We start from the raw sequence: 26,422 nt of genomic DNA, 5'->3' as shown, positions 1-26,422 counted from the left end.
ATTCTAGGGTATATCTGCACTGCACTCGTCTTTCAGAGGCGGGTCATATACATACTCATGTAGGCCCCCAGCACAGGTGTAAACAACAGCATAGACCATGAGGCATGGCTTATGCAAGTAAAGAGCTGCCTGAAGGGTGAGGAAAGGTACACAAGTACATACCCTGCACAGAGCTCTACTTGCCCAAGCTGTGACTCTCATCTACAGTGCTGTTTTTAGCAGTGTAGTACCCTGCTGCCTTCCCACTGGCTCTTCTGGAGCTTTCCACGACCACAGGAAAAGACTCCAGTAGTGGGGGAAGGCTCTGGCAGGGAGGAGGCAGTGGAGAAAGACTCCAATGGCTCTTATTGCTGGAGTCCTTCCCCACCACCGTGAAAAACTCCAGCAGTGGGGAGGTGGCAGGCAAAGACTCAGACTTTTCCTGCTGTCTGCCCCCGCCAGAGCCTTTCCTCACCACAGTGAAAATCTCTGGCAGTGGAGAGTGGCTGAAACCTTTCTGCGCTGCCTCCCCACTACCAGAGTCTTTCACTGGCATGTGTAGTTACACCCCATGGTGTGGACACAGTGCTAGAGGAAATTCTTATGTGCCCATGACAGATACCAAGTTTTGAAATCTGCCAGTTAGCCTTTCACTGTTTCTGTTGGTTAAAGTTGCATTGCAAGGGACATGCTCATTCTGGCTGCAGGAAATGCTATCTTTTCATATACATTTAACACATAGGTGGTTTTCCAGAGGCCTGGCAGACAGAAGTGCTCATGAACATTATATTCCCTTCCTCTTCCCTTCAGCTATTTAGTTATCTGACAGGGTTGTAAAAGGTGTGATTAAGTACATCAGCATCTGAATCGAGTACTGGAATGTGTTACAGTGGTGCGTTTATTTGGATGAATGATCCCACATTACAAATTCAAATAAATGATTTATTTAATTGCCATGCTCACTACCCCAATGCTCTGAAAAAGAAGTAGAGAGGAGCCACGGAGAGGCATGGAAGAGGATGGTCATGGACCCATCGCTCTGTGTGTTGGGCTGCAGTGTTGGCCTAGTGCATGAGGGAGAGATATCAGCACCATCTGAATGGATGGATCAGATTATTGACTCTCCTGTGGAAGGAACAGCACTGGTAGAAGAACTGAGACACTTCCTTTCCTTTGCTCCTCCTGGAATGGCGCAGTTGCATGCTCCCCCTATTTAGAGCTGTGGTTTAAAAGCCATAATCTATCTCTTAATGGGCAATTCAGTTCAATTCAGCTGGAAAGAAATAACATAAAATGGCTTGCAGGGAAAGTCTTAAAGGGAAATCTTATAAAGCAAAGCTTTATAATTTTAAATTGAGGCATGTTATGTGAAATGAACTAACAAAAATGGAGTTTTACCTGTGATTTCCAGAGTACCAGTACTGTTAGCTTTTCCTCGGTTATTTTCTGCAAAACACGTGTAGCTGCCTTGATCCAGATTTGTGATATTAACAATTTCCAGGCTACCATCATCCCAAATAGATATCCTATTGAAAGTGTGAAAAATATACTGTGAGTTAAAATAGTTATTTGCATCAGAAAGAACAAAGTATTTCCAGTGGAAATTCCTAAATAAGTCAAAACAAAGATCTTAAGGGTCTCTCAATGGCTGATGTCTAACTATTGCTTTTATATATGCTCCAGTACCCCATTGTGATTTAAACAGAGTTTAGCATGGTTAATGGGATTTGGAATAAAGCATACAATTTACATTTGGGGGGATTATTTTCACTTATTTTTGTTCTCTCAAATATATTTTCTTTTCGTTTTGCAAGTTTAATACTCAAATAAGTGCAAGACTAATTAGAGTGACTAAAACTAGGTGCTAAGGAAGCTATTCCTGTCAACATTAATGATATTTTGACTTATCACCTCCCTGCAATTTCACTCCTGGGTTATTTTGAGCTGGGACTTCCAAGAGTACAAACTGTATAGACAAATGCTCACTATGGATTGGCATGAGACAACCAGTCACATTTTCACTGAGAACATGAGCTAGGATTTGAACTTGCATCACGTGTGGTGAACAAATAGTGCATAAATCCAAGAAATCTCTGACACATTCCTTCAAAACCCCTCATCTCAAAATCCCCTTTTTAAAAACAATATACCACTAATTATAGTCTCTCTCTTGAAGTAATATCATATTTTAACATCTAGATAAAATAATTAGAATTAGTTTGCAAATAAATTATTAAATAAATCTATGCTGTAGAAACCACCACGAGGCCTCAGTCAGGGATCGGGGCCCCACTGTGCCAGGCAGTGAGTGAAACAAAGGGAGTTTGGAACAGAGAGCTCACAATCTGACAGAAGAATAAACAAACAAATGGGGTTGGGTGGGGGCAGGTAGAGATAGGTATATTTACATGAATCAGGAGCCACAGGCAGTCACCAGCCTAACCAATTCCAGGTGGCAGTGATTCATAAGCATCATGGCAGAGGTAGATTTTAAAGAGGGATGTAAGACAGGATAATTCAATGTAATCGTTGCTTGCTAAGGAGCACCAGCAGCTTGCCAACTGTGAAGATGAATTCTATTTCAGAAGACAAAATGTTCCCCTCACAGATATGGAAACCCATCTTTGAGCTTTTGTGCAGCTCCTATAGGCTTGAACGAACCATGTCTTTCTACTGATGATATGTGGTAGAGCAGCTCAGATCATGTCAAATGGACTCCAGTAAATCTACTCAAGGGACTTGATGAGGATCGGCCCCATGTATAGAATGGGACACTACTGGTATGTCTACACTGCAATAAAACACGCGCTGCTGGCTTGTGTCAGCTGACTCAGGCTCGCGGGGCTTTGACTGTAGGGCTATAAAATTGCAGTGTAGAAGTCTGGTTCTAGGAAGGTCCCAGAGTTCAGGCTCCAGCCAGCACTACATTGCAATTTTATAGTCTGAGCTCTGCGAGCCTGAATCAGCTGACATGGGCCAGCTACTGGTGTTTTACTGCAGTGTAGACATACCCTACAAGGTTGATGGGCAGCAAGTGTTGGCATAATGACATCTATTTAATTGAGGGCAATATCCCTTGGGAAAAACTTAATATTTAAACAAAATTCTTGGTTTCTCCACCAACAGACATGAAATAGCAATGGAGGACAAGCAAGGGTCATTATTTTAGATTCTGGTGGAATTTACTAACAGCTCTTCAAAACTGATTCCTTATGCACATTCTGAATTAACTCTTTTTTGCTATATGAAATAAGGCTAATGAATGCTTTCGGTCTTCCTTAGAATTTTATATATAAATGCAAGGACATCCCTTGCTAATTAACATTAATTAACATTAATTCATTTCTATCCATGGGTAGATTTCTACTTGCTGTGGGGTAACAGTCATGAATCAGCTCCAGATTTTTACACTTTGCAAATTAAAATTTTCTAAACTTTCTAAATGCTGCGTTTTAAACAGTTATAAGTTAGTGTTGAAAATTGAGCACTCCCTTTTAGGCTAACTCTGATATTTTAAATTAGTTTTTTGAGGAAGTTTATCTGCAGCCAGGGAAATTCTCTGAGTATTGGGTTTAAAGCTTTGAAAATCTCATTTAATATAGCATTTAAAAGGTGACTTCTATAGTGCATGGGATGTTTAGAAATAAGCCACCTTTACATAGGCTAAACCACTACAGTGGTTTATTTTGGCAAAGGATGAGCTTAAAGTAGGCTAGACCAGTGGTCTCCAAAGTGGGGTGCGCGAGAGAATCCTTGGGAGTGCGTGGCAGGAGAAGCACTTATTTATTTATTTATTTGCTTCGACAGTTCGGGTGGGAATCCGAGCGGCCTTTTTTTTTTTTTTTTTTTTTTGCTTTGGCAAAAATGGAAGAGCCGGGGCGGCAGGGGGATGCATGCTCAAAATTTTTTTACTGATGGGGTGCACGATCAAAAAAGTTTGGAGACCACTGGGCTAGACAGCTATGACAAAAACAAGAAACTGAAGAACACAGTGGTGTATATATTTAAATTAAATAAATTGGAGAAACATTACATTAAGCATTAAATCAATTTTAATTATACCTTGAGTAAGTAAAGATTTCTGAAAATAAAACCCTATATATATTTGTCAATACATCTGTATGCTATATCAAATTAAGAATGCAGGAAACCTTTGTAAATTACCATGAGACTATTAACATATTATTGGCATGCTTCAGCAATATTGCCTCTGCTGTTTCACAGCATAGGAACTGTGCATCATGCTTGCAAGTCTCTGAACCGTAGTGGCAGTATAATCAGCATAGGTAACTTATAGTTAACTTGATTTTAAAAACTGAGAGTATAAGAGGCCCTGAGTCCAGATTTACTGCTCCTGAGTGTACTGAAGAGTGGGGAGAAGGAAGGGCCACTGTGCATCTGCAGAGGATATACACTCAGAGTACATAAGCACATAAGAATGGCCATACTGGGTCAGACCAATGGTCCATCTAGCTCAGTATCTTGTCTTCCAACAGTGGCCAGTACCAGATGCTTCAGACGGAATGAACAGAACAGGGAAATTATTGAATGATCCGCCCCCTGTCATCCATCCCCAGCTTTGGGTTGTGTCCCTGACCATACTGTCTAATAGCCATTGATCTCCCAGTTCTTGTGTTATATGAATGGGTAAATAACACTTCCTTATTCACTTTCTCCATACCATTATGATTTTAGACTTCTATTATACCCTCCCTTAGTTGTCTGTTTTCTAAGAAGAACAGTCCCACGCTTTTTAATCTCTTTCCGGCTCAAGCTGTGGGAAGCTGCCGGACCTTTTTCTCTCCACAGTGAAAGACTCCGCTAGTGGGGAAACACTAAAGCCTTTCCCAACTGCCTCCTCCCACCAGTCTTTCACAGTGGCATGTAGCTTCACACCACTGTGTAACTACACACCACAGTGTGTGGATGCAGCCTGCTTTTACTGAGGAGTGTAGCTACACATACCCTACATGCCGCCACCAGTACTGGTCAGTAACTTTTCTTTCTCCTTCATGAATTGCCTCTGCATTTCAACACTGGAGAAGAATAGCAAGCAGGAACATAATAAAAATGGGACAAGTGAAAGTTAAATAAAAATGAAAGCACTGCCCTGCCAAACCCAGACCCAATATCTCATGGCTATTGCTTAATAAATGTACTAGCTGAACTGCAAGTTTACATGGAAGATTTATATGCAAGATAAGAATTAATGTTTTGAATTTTTCATTAAGAATGAAGAATAAAAATAAAGAATTTAATTAAGAATGATTCTTTGCTTCAATTTCACTGTAAGAATTCACTAATCATTAAAAATCTATAGTAAAATTTGCACTCTAACTAAATTTCTATTTCAGCTGAATATACAGGTATCATAAAACTATTCTAAGACCGATCATGCTCTCTAGAACCAATACTGACCTGCTCCCATTTACGAGTAGTTCTGTTCCTTTGCTCCATGAGAATTTTGCTTTAGGAGCAGCTTTAGGCTTGCATTCAATTATTACACGGCCTCCTTTAGCAGCCAAGAACTTCTTCTTCATTGGGTTCAGTTCAAAATTAGGAGGCGAAGCTAAAGAGAAAAAGCAACATATGGACACTGTTGTCATATCTTTTGACAAGGTATGTAATACTGTTTGTTTTAGGACATTAAAGATAATCTGGGTGTATTGAAGCATACATATTTATAATTAAGGAAGGGGATAAGAATGATCCGGGCAATTGCAGACCTGTTAGTCTGACCTCAGTAGTGTGCAAGACTTTAGAACAAATTGTGAAGGAAAGAATAATTAAATTCATGAGGGTAAATGGTAAAGGGGATGTAATGCAACATGGGTTTACCAAAGGTAAGATCATGCCAGACTAATTTGATTTCCTTCTTTGAGAAAATAACTGATTTTTTAATATTTGGACTTCAGGAAAGCATTTGACATGGTACCACATGGGAAATTATCAGTTAAATTAGGGAAGACCTGGATCAGTACAAGGATTACAAGGTAGACTAGGAACTGGCAAAAGGGGAGAAGGCAACAGGTTGTGCTGAAGAGTGAATTATCAAACTGGAAGGAGGTTACTAGTGGAGTTCCTCAAGGATCGATCTTGGGACCAAATCTTATTTAAATATTTTTATTAATGACCTAGCACAAAATGTAAGAGTGGGCTAATAAAATTTGCTGATGATACAAAGGTGGGAGGCATCATCAACACAGAGGAGGATCAGAATATTATACAGGAAGATCTGGATGACCTTGAATACTGGCATGACAGAAATGGGATGAAATTCAATAATACATAGTGCAAGGCCATGCACTTAGGGTCTAATAATAAGAATTTTTACTACAAACTGGAGGCTTATCTGTTGGAAGTGACAGAGGAGGAGAGACACTTGGGTATAGTGGGTCAATAACAGGATGACGATAAGCCACCAGTGTGATGTGGCTGTGAAAAAGGCAAATGCAATCCTAGGATGTATTATGTGAGGCATTTCTAGTAGAGCTAGAGAACTATCAAGGCCTTTGTACAAGGCAATGATAAGACTTCATTTGGAATACTGCTTACAATTCTGGTCACCCACGTTCAAGAAAGATTAATTTAAAGTGGCACAGGTTCAGAACTGGAAACTGTGCAGAGAAGAGACACTAGGATGATCGGGGAATGCGGGACCTATCTTATGAGAGGAGACTAGAAGAGCTTGGCTTGTTTTGTCTAGCAAGAAGGCTGAGAGGGGATATGATTGCTCTCTATAAATACACTAGGGGTAAAAATACCTGGGAGTGTGAAGAGCTATTTAAGCTAAAGGGCAATGTTGGCATAAGAACAAATGGAGATAAACTGGTCACAAGCAATTTCAGGCTGGAAATTAGAAGGTTTCTAACCATCAGAGGGACTAGGGGAATGGATGAGATTCTGGAACAGCCTCCCAATAGGAATTGTGGAGGGCAAGCAACCTAATTAGCTTTAAGAGGGAACCTGACAAATTTATTAGTGAGATTGTATGATGGGGTACCTAATGGAAGATGAAGTTCAGCTAGGAAGGAGCAGTTTGGGCCTGTATACTGGGATGAAGCTGAGAACAGGAAGAGGCTGAGGGGGAAGCAGTCTGCAGTCACTCCCTTTGAGAAGGGGATTTGTTTAGGGCTAGAGAGTCTAGCAAGAAGTCAAAGAGAGGAAGTAGTCTACAGTTACGACCTGGAAGGAGGGAATGTTGGCTATTAAACCCAGGGTAGGGGGCAGAATATAGAGAAGGGAAGTAGTCCAGGGAAATAGCAACAGGATCTGGGAGCAAGCATACTGTAGTTGCTGGACATAGGGTCCCTGGGCTTGAACCCAGACTCGTGGGAAAGCCCGGGTTCCCCTACCAGCCACTGAGAAAGTGGCCTTGGTCTGGAAGGCTGTCTGGAATGGCATGTGGATGGTTGATCTAGTAGGACTTTGATACCTCAAAAGGGGAGGACCATACAGTGACATGTCCAGAGGGCTGTCATGAAGAGGGAGCACTGTGAATCCTGGAGAGTGAGGTGTGAACAACCACGGAAAGGGAGGTGTCAGAAGATAATCCCCAGATGTGGCCACAATGAGGTGTCTCAATGGTGAGTGAACTGTTATAGAGGGTAGGGCTCATTTCAGGTTTCTGACATGTTCCTAAGAGCTCAGGCCATCAGCAGGGGTCAGGAAGGGATTTCCCTCTCCCTCAATTCTGGGTTTGGTTTGTTTTTTTTAACTTCCTTCCTCTAAAGCATCAGGGATGGCCATGGCTGGAGATGGGACACTGGATGGGCAGCTCCAGGGCTCTGAGGGCACCAAGCATTCTCTCTCAGGTGCCTGGCTGGCTGGGTCTTGCTCACAACCTCAGGGTCTAACTGATCACCATATGTGGGGTCAGGAAGGAATTTCCCCCAGGTCAGATTAACTGTGATTTTGAGGGATTTTTGCTTTCTTCTGCGAGTGGGTGCAGGTCACTAGCAGGATTATCTGGTTATATCTCACTTAATCATTTCCCTGCCACTGCAGGGACCTCAGGCACTGGTGTACCTTGGTCCCTCCTCTTATCTGCCTGTGGCAGATAACAGTCTAGTCTTCTGTGGGCTGTAACACTTTGGTCTAATTTAAGTGTTGGGTTTAGTGTGTGGGTGCTGGGTGATGTCATGGCCTGTGATATACAGGAGGTCAGCCTAGATGATCTGGTTGTTCCTCTGCCCTTAAACTCAATGACTCTATGAAGAACTAAGGAATTGGGCTCCACAAGTTCCACTTTGCAGGTGAGCATAGATGCAGAAATTTGGCTCTGCAACAGTGGAAGGTCTGACAGATTAGCTACACTAACAACATTTATATACTGTGTCATTCCTGAAATTCTTATCTGTTCATTTCTCAAATTTCATCTGAGCTTGGTCCAGCTGTATTATGGGTCTGCTCTACAGCTCAAACTGAAACCAATAGAAAGACTTCCATTGATTTCACCGGGCTTTGGAGCAGACATAAGAGTCTGATAACAGCACTTTTTAAAATTCAGCTTCCGCACAGGTCACAAGAATTTTTTAAATAATTTAATATTTGTTTTCTGTTCTCTGTTGTTTTTAAACAGCCCTAAAGGAAACAGTAGACAGTTCCATAGCTTTGCAGTTTCTGTTGTTTTCCATTTGGCCACTTGCTCAGTCAAATTCTGCTCTCAGATGTGCACAAGCTGCAGCATGATTTTAGCAAGAGCCACTCAGACATATCTGGGGTCAGACCTTGGCCTGTTGAGTTTTTCTCTATTTGTAACAGATCATAAGAAAACACATCTCTGTTTTGTTGACTTCTCTGTTTGTGCGACAACATGGTTTATAATGCTACCAAAAACGTGCACAGCTCAGGGAAATAAGTCTGTTAATTGCAGCTTTACAGGCAAAATGATCAAACATTGGTTTAGGTCACATCTTTTCAATACAGTCATCTCAAAATAAGCAAACAGATATTTAACCCTCTCATTCATCCATGTGTGTTTCTGGGTGATCTGGGTCTGGTGGTGGGTCGCTGGTAATGGGGTGACAGCTAGTAAAGGGATGAGGGGACTTACTGGAAGTGTTGGTTGAGTAGTGAAGGAAGATGCGTTCCTGAGTAATGAACTGAGGAACTCAAGACTGGTGGCAGGAGTGGTGAGGAGCTGGAGGAAGGGAGGGGAACCATAGGCCTGGGTGGGTTGAGAAGTAACAGGGCAGAACTGGTCGTGCACCATGGGAGTTCTAGCTGTGGGAGAGAGGCAGGCAGATGAAAAGGTAGAAATTGGGAGGCTGGGAGGTGGAGAAGCAGACATAGGCTGGAGGCAGATGTGAGATGAGAAGATCACAAGCCAACTGGGCTGAGGAAATCCCTGAGAGAGCCAGGTAAGCTGGACAGGGCAGCAAGCAATATAAATATATCAATGGAGGGGTCATCCACTGTGGTTGAAAATGGGACCTCTGGATTTAACAATCTGAGTTTCTACGGCTTGAGTTATTGAAAGCATGAGTTATCTTGGAGGCAGTAACAGGCTGAAACCTCTAAAAGTGGTCTAGCTTCTAGACTGGGGTAAAGAGCATCAGCTCCTGAAAGGCTGTGGGTGGGCAAAAAGGTGGTAGGAGGAGCATCAACAGTCAATTAGAAGTTGCGTGTTAATTGGCAGAACAGGTTCTGGAGAAAGCAGGGGGTGGCCAATAGAGTAGGTAAGATGAGCAGGGGCAGAAGCCACACCTCAACCAGCTCTGTGTGGTCCACAAGCACTGCAAACCCTTGATATGAGCCCCATCCAAGTTTGCAGCTACAGTGGGAAGTCAACATGAGAAGGTGAAAATCCGGAAAAGATTTCTTACAAAGTAATGACAAAATTAAAGGTGGTAAAATTTGGTTCCTCAGTACCCCATTTGAGATTTTAAATATTTCCAATGTTAAAACATCATCTCAGGTATATTCAATAAGAACAGGACAATACAATTATTAAATTTATTATTACAGAATAAGCAATGTGGTGCCAGGACTCCATATTTTACATAAAAATCAGTGCTTGTAAATATGGAAACCTGACTACCATTTTGTTCAGATTTGAAAGTGTTTTACAAGTTGAAACAAAACAGAATATCTCACTGACCCACAACCTTCAGCTCAGCATTTGCGTATATAATTCCATGTTTATTTTCTGCTATACACTGATACATGCCGGCATCCTCGACAGTCAGGCTTTGTATTCTTAATTCACCTCTCCGGAACTATAAAAAACCCAGAATAATAAAAATATCACATTCACTGCACAGTCACTGAGATTTCTGTCCTTCCATGCTTCTTTAATTTTCTTATTTTGGAGTTAGTGCTTGAGGTGAGTCTTTCACATTCCTTTAAAACACTGAAGACCATTTATTTTCCCCTACTTTACATTCCAGGCCTCATGGAAATATGTTGCAGCCACCATCATTTTGAATGAAAAGATTCCATGCTGGCTCCCTACTTCACTGGAAGGATCATGGCTGAGCAATCACGTACATCAGTGTAAGATGCCTCTATAACAATCCTAGCACTGCAGATCCAGTGTTAAGATGGCTGGAGAACCAGGAACCAAATCTGTTTTTTGCACATGCTTAGCACATAGCACTTCCACTAAGCCAATGGCCCACATCAATGTGCTTTACTTCAACAAATTGCAAGAGAACATCTACAGTATATTGTAGTACCTTGTTCTACAATAATATTAGTATTTGCATTGTTAAGGCTCGCTCTACAACCTATTGAAGACAATGGGATTCTTCTAAAGGACTTCAATGCGGATTGGTGTGGGCCTCTTTGAGTGTCTTGTTTCTACTAACCAATAACATGGTAAATATGATGAAGTAGTTGATATAGCTTGGGAAAAATAAAACCCCAAACAGAAACACAGCAAGACCTTTTGTGAACTACAGTAGATAAACATTTAAAAAAAAATTAATAAACTATGTTCTTGTGGAAAATAGGCTGAGCAGCTTTAGACTTAGCATAAGAGTCAATTGTAGTATCTAAGATAGTTGAAAATTAAAGAAATATTACTTTTTTTGCATTCTCTGTACTGTTTTTTATTAATCAAAAATATTTCAATCAGCTTTTCTAAAGGGAATTCTCTCTTTGTGTCAACCAAGGGAAATATTTAATATAAAAAAGAAAACCTGTTTGATTTAGAAACAAAAAAAATTTCTCATGGAAATGAGAATATTTTTGTTCTTTTCTATCGGAAATAATATTTTAATTCTAACACACAGTATAATTGTGTGACATATTATTTGAGAACTACATGATGTTTTCTGCAATCCAATATGTAGATTTTGTCAGTGGCCGTCCAGTTAAAAGGGACAGTCAAGTAATTTTGCTTGTTAAATCACTAGTTTGTAATAACCATAGAAGCTTGAAAATAGGATTGTTCTGGTTTATTCCTTCTCCATATGGCAGACACGGATATCCCTGCTCCCCTTTTCCCCTCTCCACCATATTTTCCTAAAGCATGCAGCCAAAATAGCTCTGCCCCATTGTTGTCTTTGTCTGTATACTAGTATCACTGTCATCACAGCTCAGGAAATGCAGCAGTGTGTTAGTTGTATTGTGAACCCTCTTCTTTTTGGCTTGTTCTACAGCAGCAGAGCACACAATACTGTGAGTCCAACATAAACAATGGTAAGGTTTCTGTTTTTTGGGGTTTATTAATTTCATTTTGGGGGGTTTATATTAGTAGCAGTGTTGAGTCCTATGTAGATGTCCAAAAATCAGGATTTTTCAGGGCTTTCTCTTTGTATTTACTATAACAATTAATCCCAATGTAATGTTCCTTAGTGCACTTTAACTTAGAACTGTTTCAAATGACACTATGTGAAAGTGCACTAGGGAAACTTTAATGTGCACCAGCAGGATCTACACAGACCAATTAATGTGCAACACACTTGAATGCACTTTAGAAATCACAGCCTTGTAATCCACATTATTGCTCCATGTAGACAAGCCCTTAGGTACAAGTAACCATTTCCAGTATTTCTCTGGTATTCACTGAATAAACACCAATCTCATTTCTTTTTCTATAGGGTGTGCTATATCAGTGTTTATCAGTTAAAACCTAAAATGAGAAGCCCTACCAATGGCTATTAAAACTATTGTTGAGGGTGCTGAAGTGAAAATTAATATGTATTTAAGACCCAGAAAATACTCCTCCAAAAAGGATAACAATTGGAAAGCTGATAGAAAATTAGGTCTGAGTTATTTGGCAGTGCTTTTATTTTACACTTCATGTCCACTGAAAACGTGAAATTTGCAATATTCTGTGACATGAAATACATGAAAAAGTTGTATGTAATATAATGAGGACAGCAATCTTATTTTTAAACATTTCCGACATCCTTCCATTGGCTCGGTCTTTTCCACGTATCTTTTGAGATACATTCATGTTTATCGTGGTAAAATGGAAAAAAAATGGGGGGGGGGCTTTTATTTAGAAACAACATAATAGCATTCATTGTAAAGGCTCCCAGTTAAAAAAAAAAAAGATATCTGTATCCCAAATGTATGCTACGAAAAGCAGGTTATCTGAACTGAATATGAAATGTTGTGAGAAGATATATTTAACAACCGAAGAGCAGACTGAGATATAAGTAGGGTATAAAAATATATTTTATCCTTAAGGCCAGGGCCGGCTCCAGGCACCAGCTTCTCAAGCAGGTGCTTGGGGCGGCCGCTCCGGAGGGGGGCGGCACGTCCAGGTATTCGGCAGCAATTCGGCGGACGGTCCCTCACTCCACCTGGGAGCGAAGGACCTACCGCTGAATTGCCGCTGCAGATCACGATCGCGGCTTTTTTTGTTTGTTTGTTTGTTTTGGCTGCTTGGGGCGGCCAAAACCCTGGAGCTGGCCCTGCTTAAGGCAGTCTGAATTATCAAAGGTTTATATCATATAATTCACAAGGCTTCTAAGTGTTTAATAATGCATACTTTAAAAATCATTTTCAGTGTCTACATAAACAATTAATACAGCAAAATACATAGAAATATACCAACCGATACTCCATTTTTCAACCACCTGATTCCTGGAGTTGGCTTGCCTGTGGCTACGCAAGGCCAGTCTAGATCACTGCCTATGTCTCTCTCTGTGTCATTGATATGTTCTACCCATTCTGGATATGCTGAAAAACAAATAAAACAGAATGCCTTATAAATATTAAATATAAATTTAATAATCAATCATTATTTAGTTCTCCTCCTGATTTGCCATTCCTTCCAGAATTTCAAAAGGCCGAATCCCCGCTCACAGCAGTTGTAAAAAGTGTTTGCATAACTGTCTCTAAGACTCAAGATCCTCAGTGGGAAGCTGCTGGTAAAATGCTTTGACATCACCATCCAAAAACACTGCTAGGTACTGAGCTGCTTTCTCATTAGTCCAGTCATTGACAGAGATCATTAGCTTAAGGTCTGCCAAGTATCACAGATTCCAGTCTAATCTGCATAAATTTCTGCTCAGGCAAAAGTGCTTTTGCCATCTTGAAGCTGCTGACTCCGGTTATAATACTCGCTTATAGAAACGAAAGGATTTATTGGGACACTGCATGTACCAACTCCAGAACACACAGACAGGATTGAATTTCCCTGCTAACTCCCTGGCCAGGTCAACATCTAACTACAAGATAACAGCTTAACACTAAGATAAGGATATAGCACCATCTACTAGTGTAGGTGCAGTGTAGGCAAAATGATTACTCACCTTTCCTTAACTGTTGTTCTTTGAGATGTGATGCACATTTCACTGTAGGTGTGTGCATGCCTGATACACAGCTCTCAGAGATTCTTCTCTCAGTAGTTCCCATCAGGGTAGCGTTAATGCCCCCACGTGCCTCACACCATAGCTCACAGGTATAAAGAGCCCCGTTGCCCCCAGCCCCCCAGACTCTGATAGAGAGGGGAAGGAGGGTAGAGAGGGAAAGGCAAGTAACCATTTTTTCTTCTTTGAGTGATTGCACATGTCTATTCTGCTGCAGGTGACTCAAAAGCATTTTGAGCTGGAGGCAGATCCAGAGCCTACTAGAACAGAGATTGTAGGACCATTTGTCCAAATCTGGCATCGTCACTAGACTGATGAGTGAAGGCATAGCAGGAGATAAAAGTGTGGACAGAAGAGCAGGTTGCCACTTTACAAATGTCCAGGATGGGCAACTGGGCCAGAAAGGCCACAAAAGCTGCTTGTGATCTACTTGAGTGAGCCACCACTTTCTACCGAGGTTCTGTAACTGCCAAACAGTAGTGTATATGAATACAGCCCATAATCCAGGAGGAGATTCTCCGAATGGACATCAGGTGGTCCTTTATTCTGTCTGGATTGCCACAAAAAGCTGTGAGGGTGCTCTGGATGGTCTAGTTTGAGGCCCTCCTTTGCCTTCAAGATCAGAAAGTATCGGGAATAGAGTCCCTTTTCTCGGAAAGGCATGGGAGCTTCCAATATGTCGCCCACAAGGAGGAGAGACATTCTCATGAGAGTGGTCACTGAAGAGGGTCAGGGAAAGAGGATAGGAAGGAGGGATAGAAGTAAACTGGAGGGCATAACCCAGTTCCACCATGCTTAGAACCCACCGATACATGGCAATGTGGGACCAAGCACTTAGGAAGTGGGAAAGGCGGTTAGTAAAAATAGGGGATGGTGCCCTGGGAGGTTATAGGTTACTCTCGAGCAACAAGTCAAAATGAATGCTTTGAGGAACCGCTGAGACTGTTGTGGGTGGAATGGCTCTTGAGTCCTTAAGACTACAAAGCCTTTCATCCATCTTCTCAGAGAAGAGTGAAAGGCCTTTGAATGGGAGGTCCTGAATGGTTTGCTGCACCTCCGGGGCAAACATGACAATTGCATTCAAGATGAATGCTGCATGGAAATGGCGGAAGCCATAACATGAGCCACTGAATCCACCACATCCAGGCTCATCTGCGCAGCTGACCTGGCCACTAATCCTGCTTGGCCTCATTAGGAAGCTTGTCCTTAACTTCAGGATGCTTTCCCACAGGTTAAAATCATACCAACCAAGTAGAACCTGCTAGTTCACGATTCTCAGTTGTTACTCTCATGTGGAATAAATTTTCCCGACAAAAGGATAGCTTCCTTGCTTTCTTCCCCTTCGGGGTTGAAGTCTGATCCTTTTCATTTGCAGCACACAATACGAGGGAACCTGGAGGCAGGTGATTGTAAAAATGTTCATTACCTTGGGAAGGGACATATAATCTCCTTTCCACACTTTTAGCGGTGAGAGGAAGGGAGGATGGGGTCTGCTATAAGCTTAGGGTGGGCTCTAGGATGGCCTCATTTATAGGAAGAGCTACCCTAGAGGATCCAGCAGAGGTGAAAATGTCCACCGATCTGTGTGACTTTCCTTGCACCTTCTCTGGCTGGCTATCCAGAGCCATCGTCACCCTTTTTTAGCATGTCCTGATGGACTCTGAAGTCACCTTGTGGGGGTGAGGTAGACTCCACAAGTAGTGCCTCATCCAGGGATGATGAAGAAGAAGAGGCCAGTCGTTGCTGAGGAGGACCCTCGTCCAATTCTTGAACTGGAGTAATCAATTCCCCTTGCACAGTACTGATATCAGCAGAAGGGGAATGGATACTGGTTCTCACATCCCAATGTCTACTGAATGCTGCAGAGTGTGGAGGAAAGCCACAAAGGCTCCAGAAGGGGACTGGGACAGTGCTGGGACCCAGCTGTTTGCCGGCCATTGATCTGGACCAAGGTGGGTAGACATCCTGCTGGGGTTGCTCTGGTCTGGAGGCATAAGATCCGACCTTAGAATCTAAAAAGAGGAATGAGTCTGCTTCCTCTGGCCATGGGGGAGCTGACTCCAGTGTTATCAGGGAGACCTGTTGCGAATCAGGTGACAGAGGCAACGGCGAGATCACTGCAGGCTTTCCTCTGATGGAATCTGCTGAGATGCTGCAACTGTAGCAGCCACCAGTATCGAATGGTGACTGGTACCAGAACAGGCACTGGAGAATCCAACTTGCCCACTCCTGGTGCCAGATGGGAATCTGGCCCCATAGGTGAAACCAGAACCAACAAGTTCAGTAGTTTGCAAGCTGCCTCAAGCACTTCGGGTGTAGACAGTACTGTCAAAGTACCAGGAGTTGACCTGTCAGTACTAGGAGTTGTGCCAGTCCTGTGATTGGTCTCAATGGGCCCTTCCTAAGCTTGGCAGTCAGCAATCCTCTTTGCAGGGAAGTTGTGCCAGGGGGAGGGTCTCTTCTTTGAGTGCCCCTCAATATCCTTTGCAGCACCCAGTGCCTGGCCTGTAGTTCTCGAAGGCCCCAGTACCGAGTCCTTTGAGGACTTCTTTGGTACCAGTGAGGCTAGCTAGAGTGGATGGAGCATTCTTGACTAACTCATACGTGCTCCAAACAAGAAGGTTCTGATGGAGGGTGAAGCACAGATGCCATGAGTAAATATTTGAGCCTGGCCACCCAGTCCTTTTTTGAACGAGGCCTGAATCCTCTACAAATGTGACATTTGTCACCTATGTGGGCTTCCCCCAGAATTTCAGCTGTGATGGGAGTCACTGACTGGTATTGGCTTGCCATAGGCGTGACAGCCCTTAAAGGCAGGAGAGTGTGGCATGAGTCCGGTACTGGACCCAGTACCCAAAAAGGCACCGGAGAGCAGTTTACACCAAGAACTAGACTAAACTTCTTGTAATTGGTAACTATATACAAAAACACTACTCTAAGCCAAACTAACATGACAGGAACTATATAAACAAGGTGAGGGAAGATTTTTGAAATGCAAAGATCACAGCTCCAATAACTGTCACGGGTGGTAGGAAGGAACTGAGGGGGAGTGTTGGGGGCAGCGGAGCCCTTTATACCTGTGAGCAGTGGCATGAGGCACCAGGAGCTCATGCTGCCCCGACGGGAACTGCTGAAGGAAAAATCTCAGACAACTGTGGACGAAGCACGCACACACCTACAGTGGAATTGATATGTGCAATCGCTTAAAAGAAGAATCATTACAATACTGTGCTATTCATTAACATTAGTTCCTAGTTTTAAGCAGCAATACAAAGATATTTTGACTGTATTGATGGTGCTGTGTTTTACATCTCATACTGCTTTATATATTCTTTAAGAAGGAACTGAGAATTTATAAGGAAGGAGCAGAGAGGTTTTTCTTTCTTTTATTTGTAATTACTCTCGTGTGTCTCTTCGCAAAATATTGTTTGCTATAATTATATGGACTGTATCATTATATATGTTTAAATTCAGTTCACTACAAGTGTAGCAGTCCAGTTTACAATTGTTATATCAGGACTAAGGATTATTCCTTTTTTGTCAAAACATATGTTCATGCTTTCATGTGCAGTGTGCACATAAGGTTTTATTTGCATGGAAAAAATCAGACTCTTCTTCTTAGACTGCAAGCATCAGTGCATGTCAGCTATAGCAGAATGTGCAAGAATATAATTCCTATATTAATTACAAGTGATGGCATGAAATGTTTCATGAGATCAGTCAACTGAAAGTCATTCTGAGTGACAAACTGTGCTGAAATTTTAGCCAAAGGCATGCACAAACTATAATGAAATAATGAACATAAAAAGTATGCAAAGCTAATACTACGGATCTGGCTTAAACCAATTGAAGGAATCCAGGCTTATGGCTGGAAATTTATCTTTAACTTGCCCTCTTGAAAACATTCATTTATAGAAGATCTTGCTGAGTGTACTTGCAGAATCTAGTAGATGCAACAAGGTGGGTTGCTTCAGCCATAGAGAAAATTAACAACGCTTTTCATATCAAATCTCTTTTAAGCATGATAGTCCTTCATTTTGCTTCCTGGAACTGTTGTAAGCTCTTCCAGCTGGAAGCATGCCCATTTTTCCACTTCCTCCTTTTTGATATCCTTGTTCTAATGGGCAACTAGGTATATGCAACCCCCTCTATATGGGTGCATACACACCCTACAAGATATTTGTAATACATATCCCTATAATTTCCCCACTAAGCCCTCACAAAAAGTTAAAATACACATATTTGCAGCACAGATAACTAATCATAGCAAACTTAGAGTCTGAGGGCCAAGTCATAATAATTCCCCTCCACCCTCCTACCTGCCCCTCCAAATTACGAGATTTTTTATAAAGTTAAAGAAGGTTAATTTTTTAAAAATAGTATGGGCAGACATATTGGGTCAAATATAGAATCATAGAATATCAGGGTTGGAAGTGACCTCAGGAGGTTATCTAGTCCAAAGCAGGACCAATCCGCAAATGACTGCTTTACGGCTCTGACCATAGTCTCCGGAAAGAGAACATTTTAATTTGAAATTTCAGTTTAAGAATATAGCTTTCATTTAACAGAAAAGCTCATGACAATGTAATCTTGATATCAGAAATGTCCCACTAAAACATGCGCTGGCATGTTTTTGATGGACTTCTCTTCGAAAGTTAATTTTCCTTCTGAGACAGTGAATGAATGCACAAAATCATATTAAAATATGGGGAAAAAAGTATAAGCACCTCTTCCCATAGATGCAGAAGTCTCAGAAACATAAGGGCAGATACAAATTTACTATAGGGGAGTTGAATTGTCCTATACCAATTGCAGTAACTGTAATCACAAGGAATGCTGCACATTGCAAGAAATACTATAGTGAAGGTTTTCTTACATGGGTGATTCAGAGACCATCAAGCATAGGGAATATTGTAAATTAGTAATGCACCAACTAATTTAAGTAAGAAACATTGGTAGTCACAGAATATTTGGAATTATCCCATGAGCACCATAATAACTGTAAACAATTTTATAGCGGTAACAATGGGAAGTGGATGTGACATCGTGATTGCTGAAGTGAATGTAAGATAATACTTGTTACCTCTACTGTGTTCTTATTAGATTGCAGTTATTCCACATACTAACTGATTAGTAGCACCATAAAATAGATATAAGTGAACAATTTGGAGTTGCAGACTTGGAGGGACATCAGGAATGGTAACATACAAAAGCCAGTAAGTGAACACTTCAGTCTCCCTGGTCATTCTATTACAGATTTAAAAATCACTATCATTGAACAAAAAAACTTCAGAAACAGACTTCAAAGAGAAACAGCAGAACTATAATTCATTTGCAAATTTAACACCATTAATCTGGGCTAGAATAGGGACTGGGAGTGGCTGGCTCATTACAGAAGCAGCTTTTCCTCTCCTGGAATTGACACCTCCTCATCTATTATTGGGAGTGGACTACATCCACCCTGATTGAATTGGCCCTGTCAACACTGGTTCTCCACTTTCGAAGTAACTCCCTGCTCTCCATGTGTCAGTATATAATGCCTGCATCTGTAACTTTCACTCTATGCATCTGAAGAAGTGAGGTTTTTACCCATGAAAGGTTATGCCCAAATAAATCTGTTAGTCTTTAATGTGCCACTAGATTCCTTGTTGTTTTTGTAGATACAGACTAACACGGCTACCCCCTGATACTTAAACCCAGGGTTGTGAGTTCAATCCTTGAGGGGACCATTTAGGGATATGGGGCAAAAATCTGTCTGGGGATTGGTCCTGTTTTGAACAGGGGGTTGGACTAGATGACCTCCTGAAGTCCCTTCCAACCCTGATATTCTATGATTCTATAACAAGGAATGCACTTCAAATGTGCATTATTTATTCTTCCCCAGAAAATATTCCATGGAAACAGAGAAGGCATTTAAGAAATAAACAAAACCCAAATGCACCTACATTTATTCTTGCGCTGTATAAGTCCCAAAATAATAGAAAAGTCATATTAATTATCATCACGTATAAGAAATAGTGGTGCCCCTCTGACAGTGAGAGTCAGGTTATCTCAGGCCCATTCCATTGCTAGCAGTAGGATGCACTATGTTCCTGAGTGCTAAACATAGAATGATAGACATGTCACGGTTTGGAAGAAGAGAAAGCCAATGGTGCAAAATGACAGGAACAAAAATAAAAACAATTGTTGAATGAAAACAAACACCATTGAGATTTTTTTACAAATACAGTTTTTTACAAAATGAAGTGATTTAATGGAAATGTGCCTCCAATGGGGAAAAAAACCCAAAGGTATTTAAAATCTAGAAAAAGTGAAGTAGAGAATTAACATTCATATACATTAGTAGAATATGTCACTGAAGTTAGGATTAAATAGACATTTAAGAGACCTTAGAAATCTTTAGAAAGTGTGTATATAAAAGAGAAATTGTAGGCAGGAAGAAGAGACAGAAAGGGTGAAAAGAGCCAGACAGAATGAGGAAACAAGAAAGTGTGATAAATCTAGTGACCTCTTTTTCCCTTAGCAGTTCTTACATTTGACTGCTCTCAGGCCGCCCGGGGGAGGGGGGGGCCAAGAGGGGCAATTTGCCCCCGGCCCCTGGCCCCGTAGGGGCCCCCACAAGAGTTTTTTGCGGCCCCTGGAGCGGGGTCCTTCACTTGCTTCGGGGCCCCCAGAGCTTCTTCCACTCTGGGTCTTCGGCGGCAATTTGGCAGCGGGGGCTCCCCGCTGCCGAAGACCCCCAGTCCCCTGAATCCTCTGGGTGGCCCTGACTGTTCTACAATTAAGCAAATTAGCTTCCATTTTATGTCATTTTTAAACCCTTGAACATTCAAGATGTAAGTACAGCTATTACAATGAATTAAATTGAGCAGTTGTTCAATTAATACATCATTTTTATGGTTGTCTCACAATGCATGAATTTTGGATTTTGTTTTATTAACTCAAACAACAGTGTGTCAAAACGATGCAATTAGATAACATGGATATCAAGTGTGAAAACACAGGTGCTTCCCAACATAAGAATTTTTGAAGAATTAAAATGCTTTATCTACCTTGAACATAAACTCTTGCCTGATGTTTATCTTTTCCTTTATAGTTTTCAGCTTCACATTCATAAATTCCTTCATCTTCAAACTGAATATTTAAGATCTTGAGTACTGCACCAGACATGCTTATCTCAGCAGTTGATGGCATGGGTTCAAGAGACTTATTCCATCTAATCTCAGGAACAGGGCTTTGAAAAGACATAATAATATAAGTTAGCACTGTTTAGGAACTGGCTATTAATTTGCATTATGCAGAAATGTATTTGCTGATGAAATGTTTTTCTGTTAAATATCCTGAACTTTTGCTCCCAATGAGATATGAAAGCCAATATATTATTCTACAACTAAATTAATATACAGTATACTTACTTCCCAAGTGCAAAACATTCCAGTGTCACATTTTGCCCCAGAAGTGCAAATGTATCCTTGAACTTAACCTTGATATCAGCTGGATATACTTTAGATCCTAACGTTAAAAGAGATTCACAGACATAGCCAGTCAGTGACAGAAATTAATACAGCAATTTTAACTTCTACAGCTCAAGCAAACATCTTAAAAATCCAGAGAGAAGTTTTCTTTACGATATGTGACACCATGTCCGTTATCAATGAAGTCTGACTTAACACCGAACAACTTTAACAATAAGGCAGAACTGTTCTTAAAAAAAAAAAGAATTATCTTTCATCGGATGATTAATAGCTAATATATTCAAGAGCACAATTCTGTAGTGTAAACACATTTAAACTTATTTTAAAGTGTAACAGTAGATTGTAAAGATGAGGGAGAGAGCACATTCCTATCTTTTGTGGGCAGTCAAAGCCTAGTCAACTTATCTCCATGGCTTCCTTAGAACAAGTGTGGATAGAATCATTTTCATTTTTGTGAACTTTAAGGTCACCCCCTTCTCTTCCGCAGGCACAGAGATACTTGGAAGTAGCAGAACTATTGTGCTTTGTTGCACAGGGAAATAGGGAATGATGGAATGCCAGGAGTCTATGTGGGCACATGAAACCCTATCTACCAGTGAGCTGAGCTCTGTGGAGCATCTGTTGTGCTATCAGATGAAGGACTCATTATGGGTGTGGGCCAAGGAACAGCTAGGGACAGGATCAGTTGAGCTGAAACTACCTAGATTCACTGGCTATTACCAGTTAGAGAGCAGAGAAAAAAATCTAACAGCCGCAAGGGTTACTGAAGTTCTGAAAATACAGAGCAACTGCTGCTGCTCCATGGTCCAAGGAAAGGGGCGGATTCCTTCCCTCTTCCAGACTAGCCTCAAGTCAGGCTGGCATAAGGTCGATAGTTTGTCTATTAGTGAATAAATGGCACTTATTGATTATTAATGTAATTGTTATCCAATAGTTCTAATGCCAATTAACATGTTTTTCCATGGATAGGAACCACTCACACCTGGAGACATACCATAAGTATTTATCCTAAGTTCTCTCTAAATGTGGAAATTCTGTGGTGAACATTCTGTTAAAATAGTAAAGTAAATAAATATGAAATAGGAATCTAGTGTATTCTTTAAAATTTAAAATATGACAAATATGTGCCCTCTTATCAAGTGAGCCCAGTTTCGTTAAAACTAAATCTTGCATCAAGCAAATAGTGGGTGAAAGACAAGTGATGGACATTCCAAACTGCAAGCAGGGCAGTATTTACAGTATTGAAAATGCATAACTTTGCTGACGAAATGGCAGTGAAAAATCTAGTAACATGAAGCCAAAGAGAAGGCTCAGGGGATTGGCACAACTATACAAAGCCTTTGATCTCTCGATAACCAAGTACAGATCTTCCCTACCTCCTGCAGGAAGAGCAGGTCAGTGGCTTTTACAATACCATTCCAGAGTCATCATAGCGGAAGGTAGCATGGCATGGGAGAGTGGGCCAGAAGAGACTGGGTTTCCCACTCCTTAGGGGATTTCCCAGAAAACATAATACTGCCAGGAGCTGCCTCAACTTTTCCATGGAGTCACGACCTCCCCAACAGGGATCCCAAGGGCTGCCAAAGCCAGGAGATATGACAGGTTTTGAGACAGGTCCAGTGGCCTACTCCATGATGGTGATGGTGGGGAAAAACTCATACCTTGAGGATAGAGAAGGGACTCTGAGGGGATCTTCATGGAGGTTTCCTCTCCAAGACCACCCCTGTAGGAGGGAATGATCTGGGCCTTTGTATGTGGAACGTTTAAATAATATCTCTGAAGTAACTCTACCAAAATGCTAGTTCACTGACTGCCTTAAGATTTATCTCAGAGCTAAAAATACTGCAGTAAATGGGAAAAAAATCAAAATGCAAACAGAACACTTATCAAATACTTACGGTCTACCACCTGAGGAATAAGTGGAATGAATTTGCTGAATACACTCTTTGTGATTGAAGGACTGGACACAAAACATGAATAATTGCCTCTATCTGATGCTTCTACATTTGCAATGTAGAGATTGCCATTTGTCTGTGACACAAATCGCCGTTTGTCCAAAGTAATGAATACTGGGAACTCATTTAGAAGCCAGCGATAACTGAGATCATCTAGAGGAAAATATTTTCCAGTTAATATTTAGCAAACCCAACAGTAATAGTATCAGCTTCTTGTACCAAATCAAGCCACAGTGTGTTCTGTAGTATCATCTATAGTAATGTAAAAGACAGTAATTTTTTGCAGAGTATGCAATATTTAAGGATTAATAAGGAGGATCTATAAAGCTAATCAGAAAACTTAGAAAACCCACTAGATTATGAACTGATTTACTTCCTTTTAATGAGCAATTCCTTAGTTCTTAGTTAGGAAGATGGAGTCACATAAGAAATAAGAACACATATCTCAGAGCAGCAAATTAGAGGAGTGAAAGTAGGGAGGGACAAAATAGTTTGCCAGCTCCTCACAAGGTCAACTTCAATTCTTAAAAACAAAATATTAAAATCAAAATGTTGCACTGTCTGCTAAGAGGACCAAATTAAGATGAATGTCTGTGAGATACCATCTATTTGCTTCTGAAGTTCGAAATACTCCATTTAATGTTATACAAAATATCAGGTGATATAAAACAAATCTAAAGATGGCTTACATGAAATATCACATAGATAAAAAACAGAGATACTGGGTTAGGCCATGATTTTTAAAGGTATTTAGGCATCGCTCCATTCAATGTTGCAATGCCTAACTGATTTAGGAACCTAAATCTCGTTTTCAAAAGTATCATAGGTATTCAGGACTAGATCCACAAAGGGGACTAGATCCACTCAGTGTTTGCAATGCCTAACTTTTAGGTGCGCTGCTTAATGCAATCCCTGAATTAGGTGCCCAGTCCCACAATACAACACTGTTAGGAGTATTTGTGCCAATGTAGGATCCAGGCCTGTAGTTTTGCCTGAGATAGTACTATGAGTTCTGCTTGCCTGTTTGGTTTTAGATATATATATGTTTTTACTAATATGTGTGAACAAAGGGATTCTTACTAAGAACAAAGACAGACACTGTAAATGTTGCTTTTGCCTAAACCACATGGGTTTGTTAGTATAATGGAAATAGATAAGAGCAGTTGAAGTGTTACTGGGCCTGGTGGGAATGTAATATATCAGCACACACTTGAAAACTGCTTCGACTCCTTATCTGAAGGCAAGGTCAAGCAACTAGTCGGGAAGGGCAAGGGGGGATTCGGGACGAAGGTAAAACACTAATAGACCACAGGAATGCCTGCCCCTGACTGGAGTACAACCTCACTCCTTACCCTTCCCATGGGATACAAAAGGGGTGGGAATGAAGACCCTAGCCCGCCGATCCCCCAGAATGGAACATGACCATAAGCTATAAGAGGTGGGACTGTGGGCATGCATTTCAGGTATAATTGTGCCTGCTAAGGAGTGGGGAGTGGAAACACAGGAAAACAGGACTCTGTGGCAGAGTTATGCTGTACATATGCCTTCTGGAAATTAACCCCAATAAACATCGCATTGCTTGCACTGCGGTCTTCTGGTCTGCTTTCCGTCTGTGTGACAAGAACCAGGAGAGATGGTGAAGGGAAAGCCCTCGAACAAACACATGGGGAGAGACAGGTACCTAAGAATGGAATTCACAAAAGCCAGCAAGTTGAGCAGGGAGCCACTTAAGATAGCCAGTAGGAAATGCTGAGGAGAGAGGTGGGACTTAAGATTCCCTCTGCTTGAGATTCACGGCCATATACCCTTTTCTAGCCTTAAATATTAATTAGTATAGACCTCCCCCTTCCCAAGAGAGTGCCTAACCATCAGGCTAGAAAGTCACTCTCCCTCTCTCTTAGGCCCAATATATGCAAATACAAAGTGGCACAGCTTCAACAGTAAAGATTGAAAGAGACCCACTTGAGAATACCCAATCGCTCAGTAGTTAGGGCATTCACAGGGGATATGGGAGAGCGGGTTCAAGTCCCTGCTCCACATGAAGCAGAGTGGGGAGTTGAACCCAGGTCTATTGGTTAAAAGGGGGGTGGCACTGCCACCATCTCCTCCTCTAGCAGATGTGTTTTGTTCAGGCCCTCAATCCAGTAGGTGTGCTTTCAGCATGCCGACCAGATTGGACCCGGTAGGTAAAGGAACGTCTAGTTTGTGAATTATGTTGGGGCTTAGGTGTGAATTAGATGCTGAGTGTCAGGACTGATATGGCTTTGCACATGCCCACCAGAGGAAACTTCGGCGCCTAGGGAGTTTAGGCACATACTAAGTTAAGTGGCAGCTAAGTAGACGTTCTGAGGATCTAAATTTGTATTTAGCTGCCTAAAGTGCCTGTGAGGTGGTGCCTAAATCTTTTTGAGGATCTGGTCTTTAGGTGCCTAAGTCTGACTAAAAGTTAATGGGACATAGGCTCCTAAGTGAGTTAGGCACCGCAACACCTAAATACCTTTACAAATCTGGGACTTAGCCCATTAGGGGAGTGATCAGAGAACTTTCTCGGAGGTACCATCTCATCAGCTAACTCGCTAGGAACTAGCATCAAAATCTGTGAACTAAGCACCTAACATTAGGTGCTCGAGTCCACAATTACCTCATAGGACACGGCTATTTCTACCTCCTTGCATATACTCAATGCAGGATAACTTTTGGTAATTTGACATGATATCCAGCAATCATTTATTGTATAAATAAAGTGTCACTATTTGAAGAAACACAATTGTTTCAATATTTCTTCAACAGATTTAATTAATGCTTTGGATATTAGGAAAATAAGAAACGTTGCATGTTCTCTATGTCCTTCTTGATGATGAATTCTCTATCAGCTAGAGAATCTCTATTTTGGGGGGAGTTAGCAGTAATAGCAAGTTTCCTAAAAGGAAGCATAATTTAGCCTTCTAATACCAAATCATTGTCTAACTACTATCTGAAAGAATTAGTTTGCAGAGTTAATTTAAATGTGCTTGCTTCCAAACCTTCAGCTGCAGCTTTTAACGTGGCAAGCTGAGCTCAGAATTGGTAATTACTGTAACAAATTAAAGAGTCTAAACACAATTCAACGTTAAATTCATGTCAAACTTGAATTAAACATTGTTAAATCGTAAAATAGACAGATGGAAATGTTAAGACCAAGAAGAAAATATCCATATATTTCTTCTGTTTGCATTATGTCAATATATAATCTTCTCAGAACAGT

At 41.2% G+C, this 26,422-nt stretch overlaps 1 protein-coding gene across 5 annotated transcripts in view; it reads right to left on the bottom strand.

Annotated features, from left to right (window-relative positions):
- The window catches only part of CNTN1 (contactin 1), a 447,411-nt gene that overhangs the window by 112,609 nt on the left and 308,380 nt on the right, over nucleotides 1-26,422 (bottom strand). For all 5 annotated transcript variants that reach the window (XM_008162506.4, XM_024100601.3, XM_065557068.1 and 2 more), the window contains 7 exons: nucleotides 23,122-23,331; nucleotides 21,164-21,260; nucleotides 20,801-20,982; nucleotides 12,992-13,116; nucleotides 10,082-10,199; nucleotides 5,398-5,548; nucleotides 1,378-1,505 (listed from right to left, as the gene is read on the bottom strand). In XM_008162506.4, coding sequence (XP_008160728.3) covers nucleotides 1,378-1,505; nucleotides 5,398-5,548; nucleotides 10,082-10,199; nucleotides 12,992-13,116; nucleotides 20,801-20,982; nucleotides 21,164-21,260; nucleotides 23,122-23,331 — 1,011 coding nt within the window. The remainder of the gene's footprint in view (nucleotides 1-1,377; nucleotides 1,506-5,397; nucleotides 5,549-10,081; nucleotides 10,200-12,991; nucleotides 13,117-20,800; nucleotides 20,983-21,163; nucleotides 21,261-23,121; nucleotides 23,332-26,422) is intronic.

The sequence above is a fragment of the Chrysemys picta genome, chromosome 1, assembly GCF_011386835.1.
Source record: "Chrysemys picta bellii isolate R12L10 chromosome 1, ASM1138683v2, whole genome shotgun sequence".
Taxonomy (NCBI): Eukaryota; Metazoa; Chordata; order Testudines; family Emydidae; genus Chrysemys; species Chrysemys picta.
This window is presented reverse-complemented; position numbering and strand designations above follow the sequence as displayed.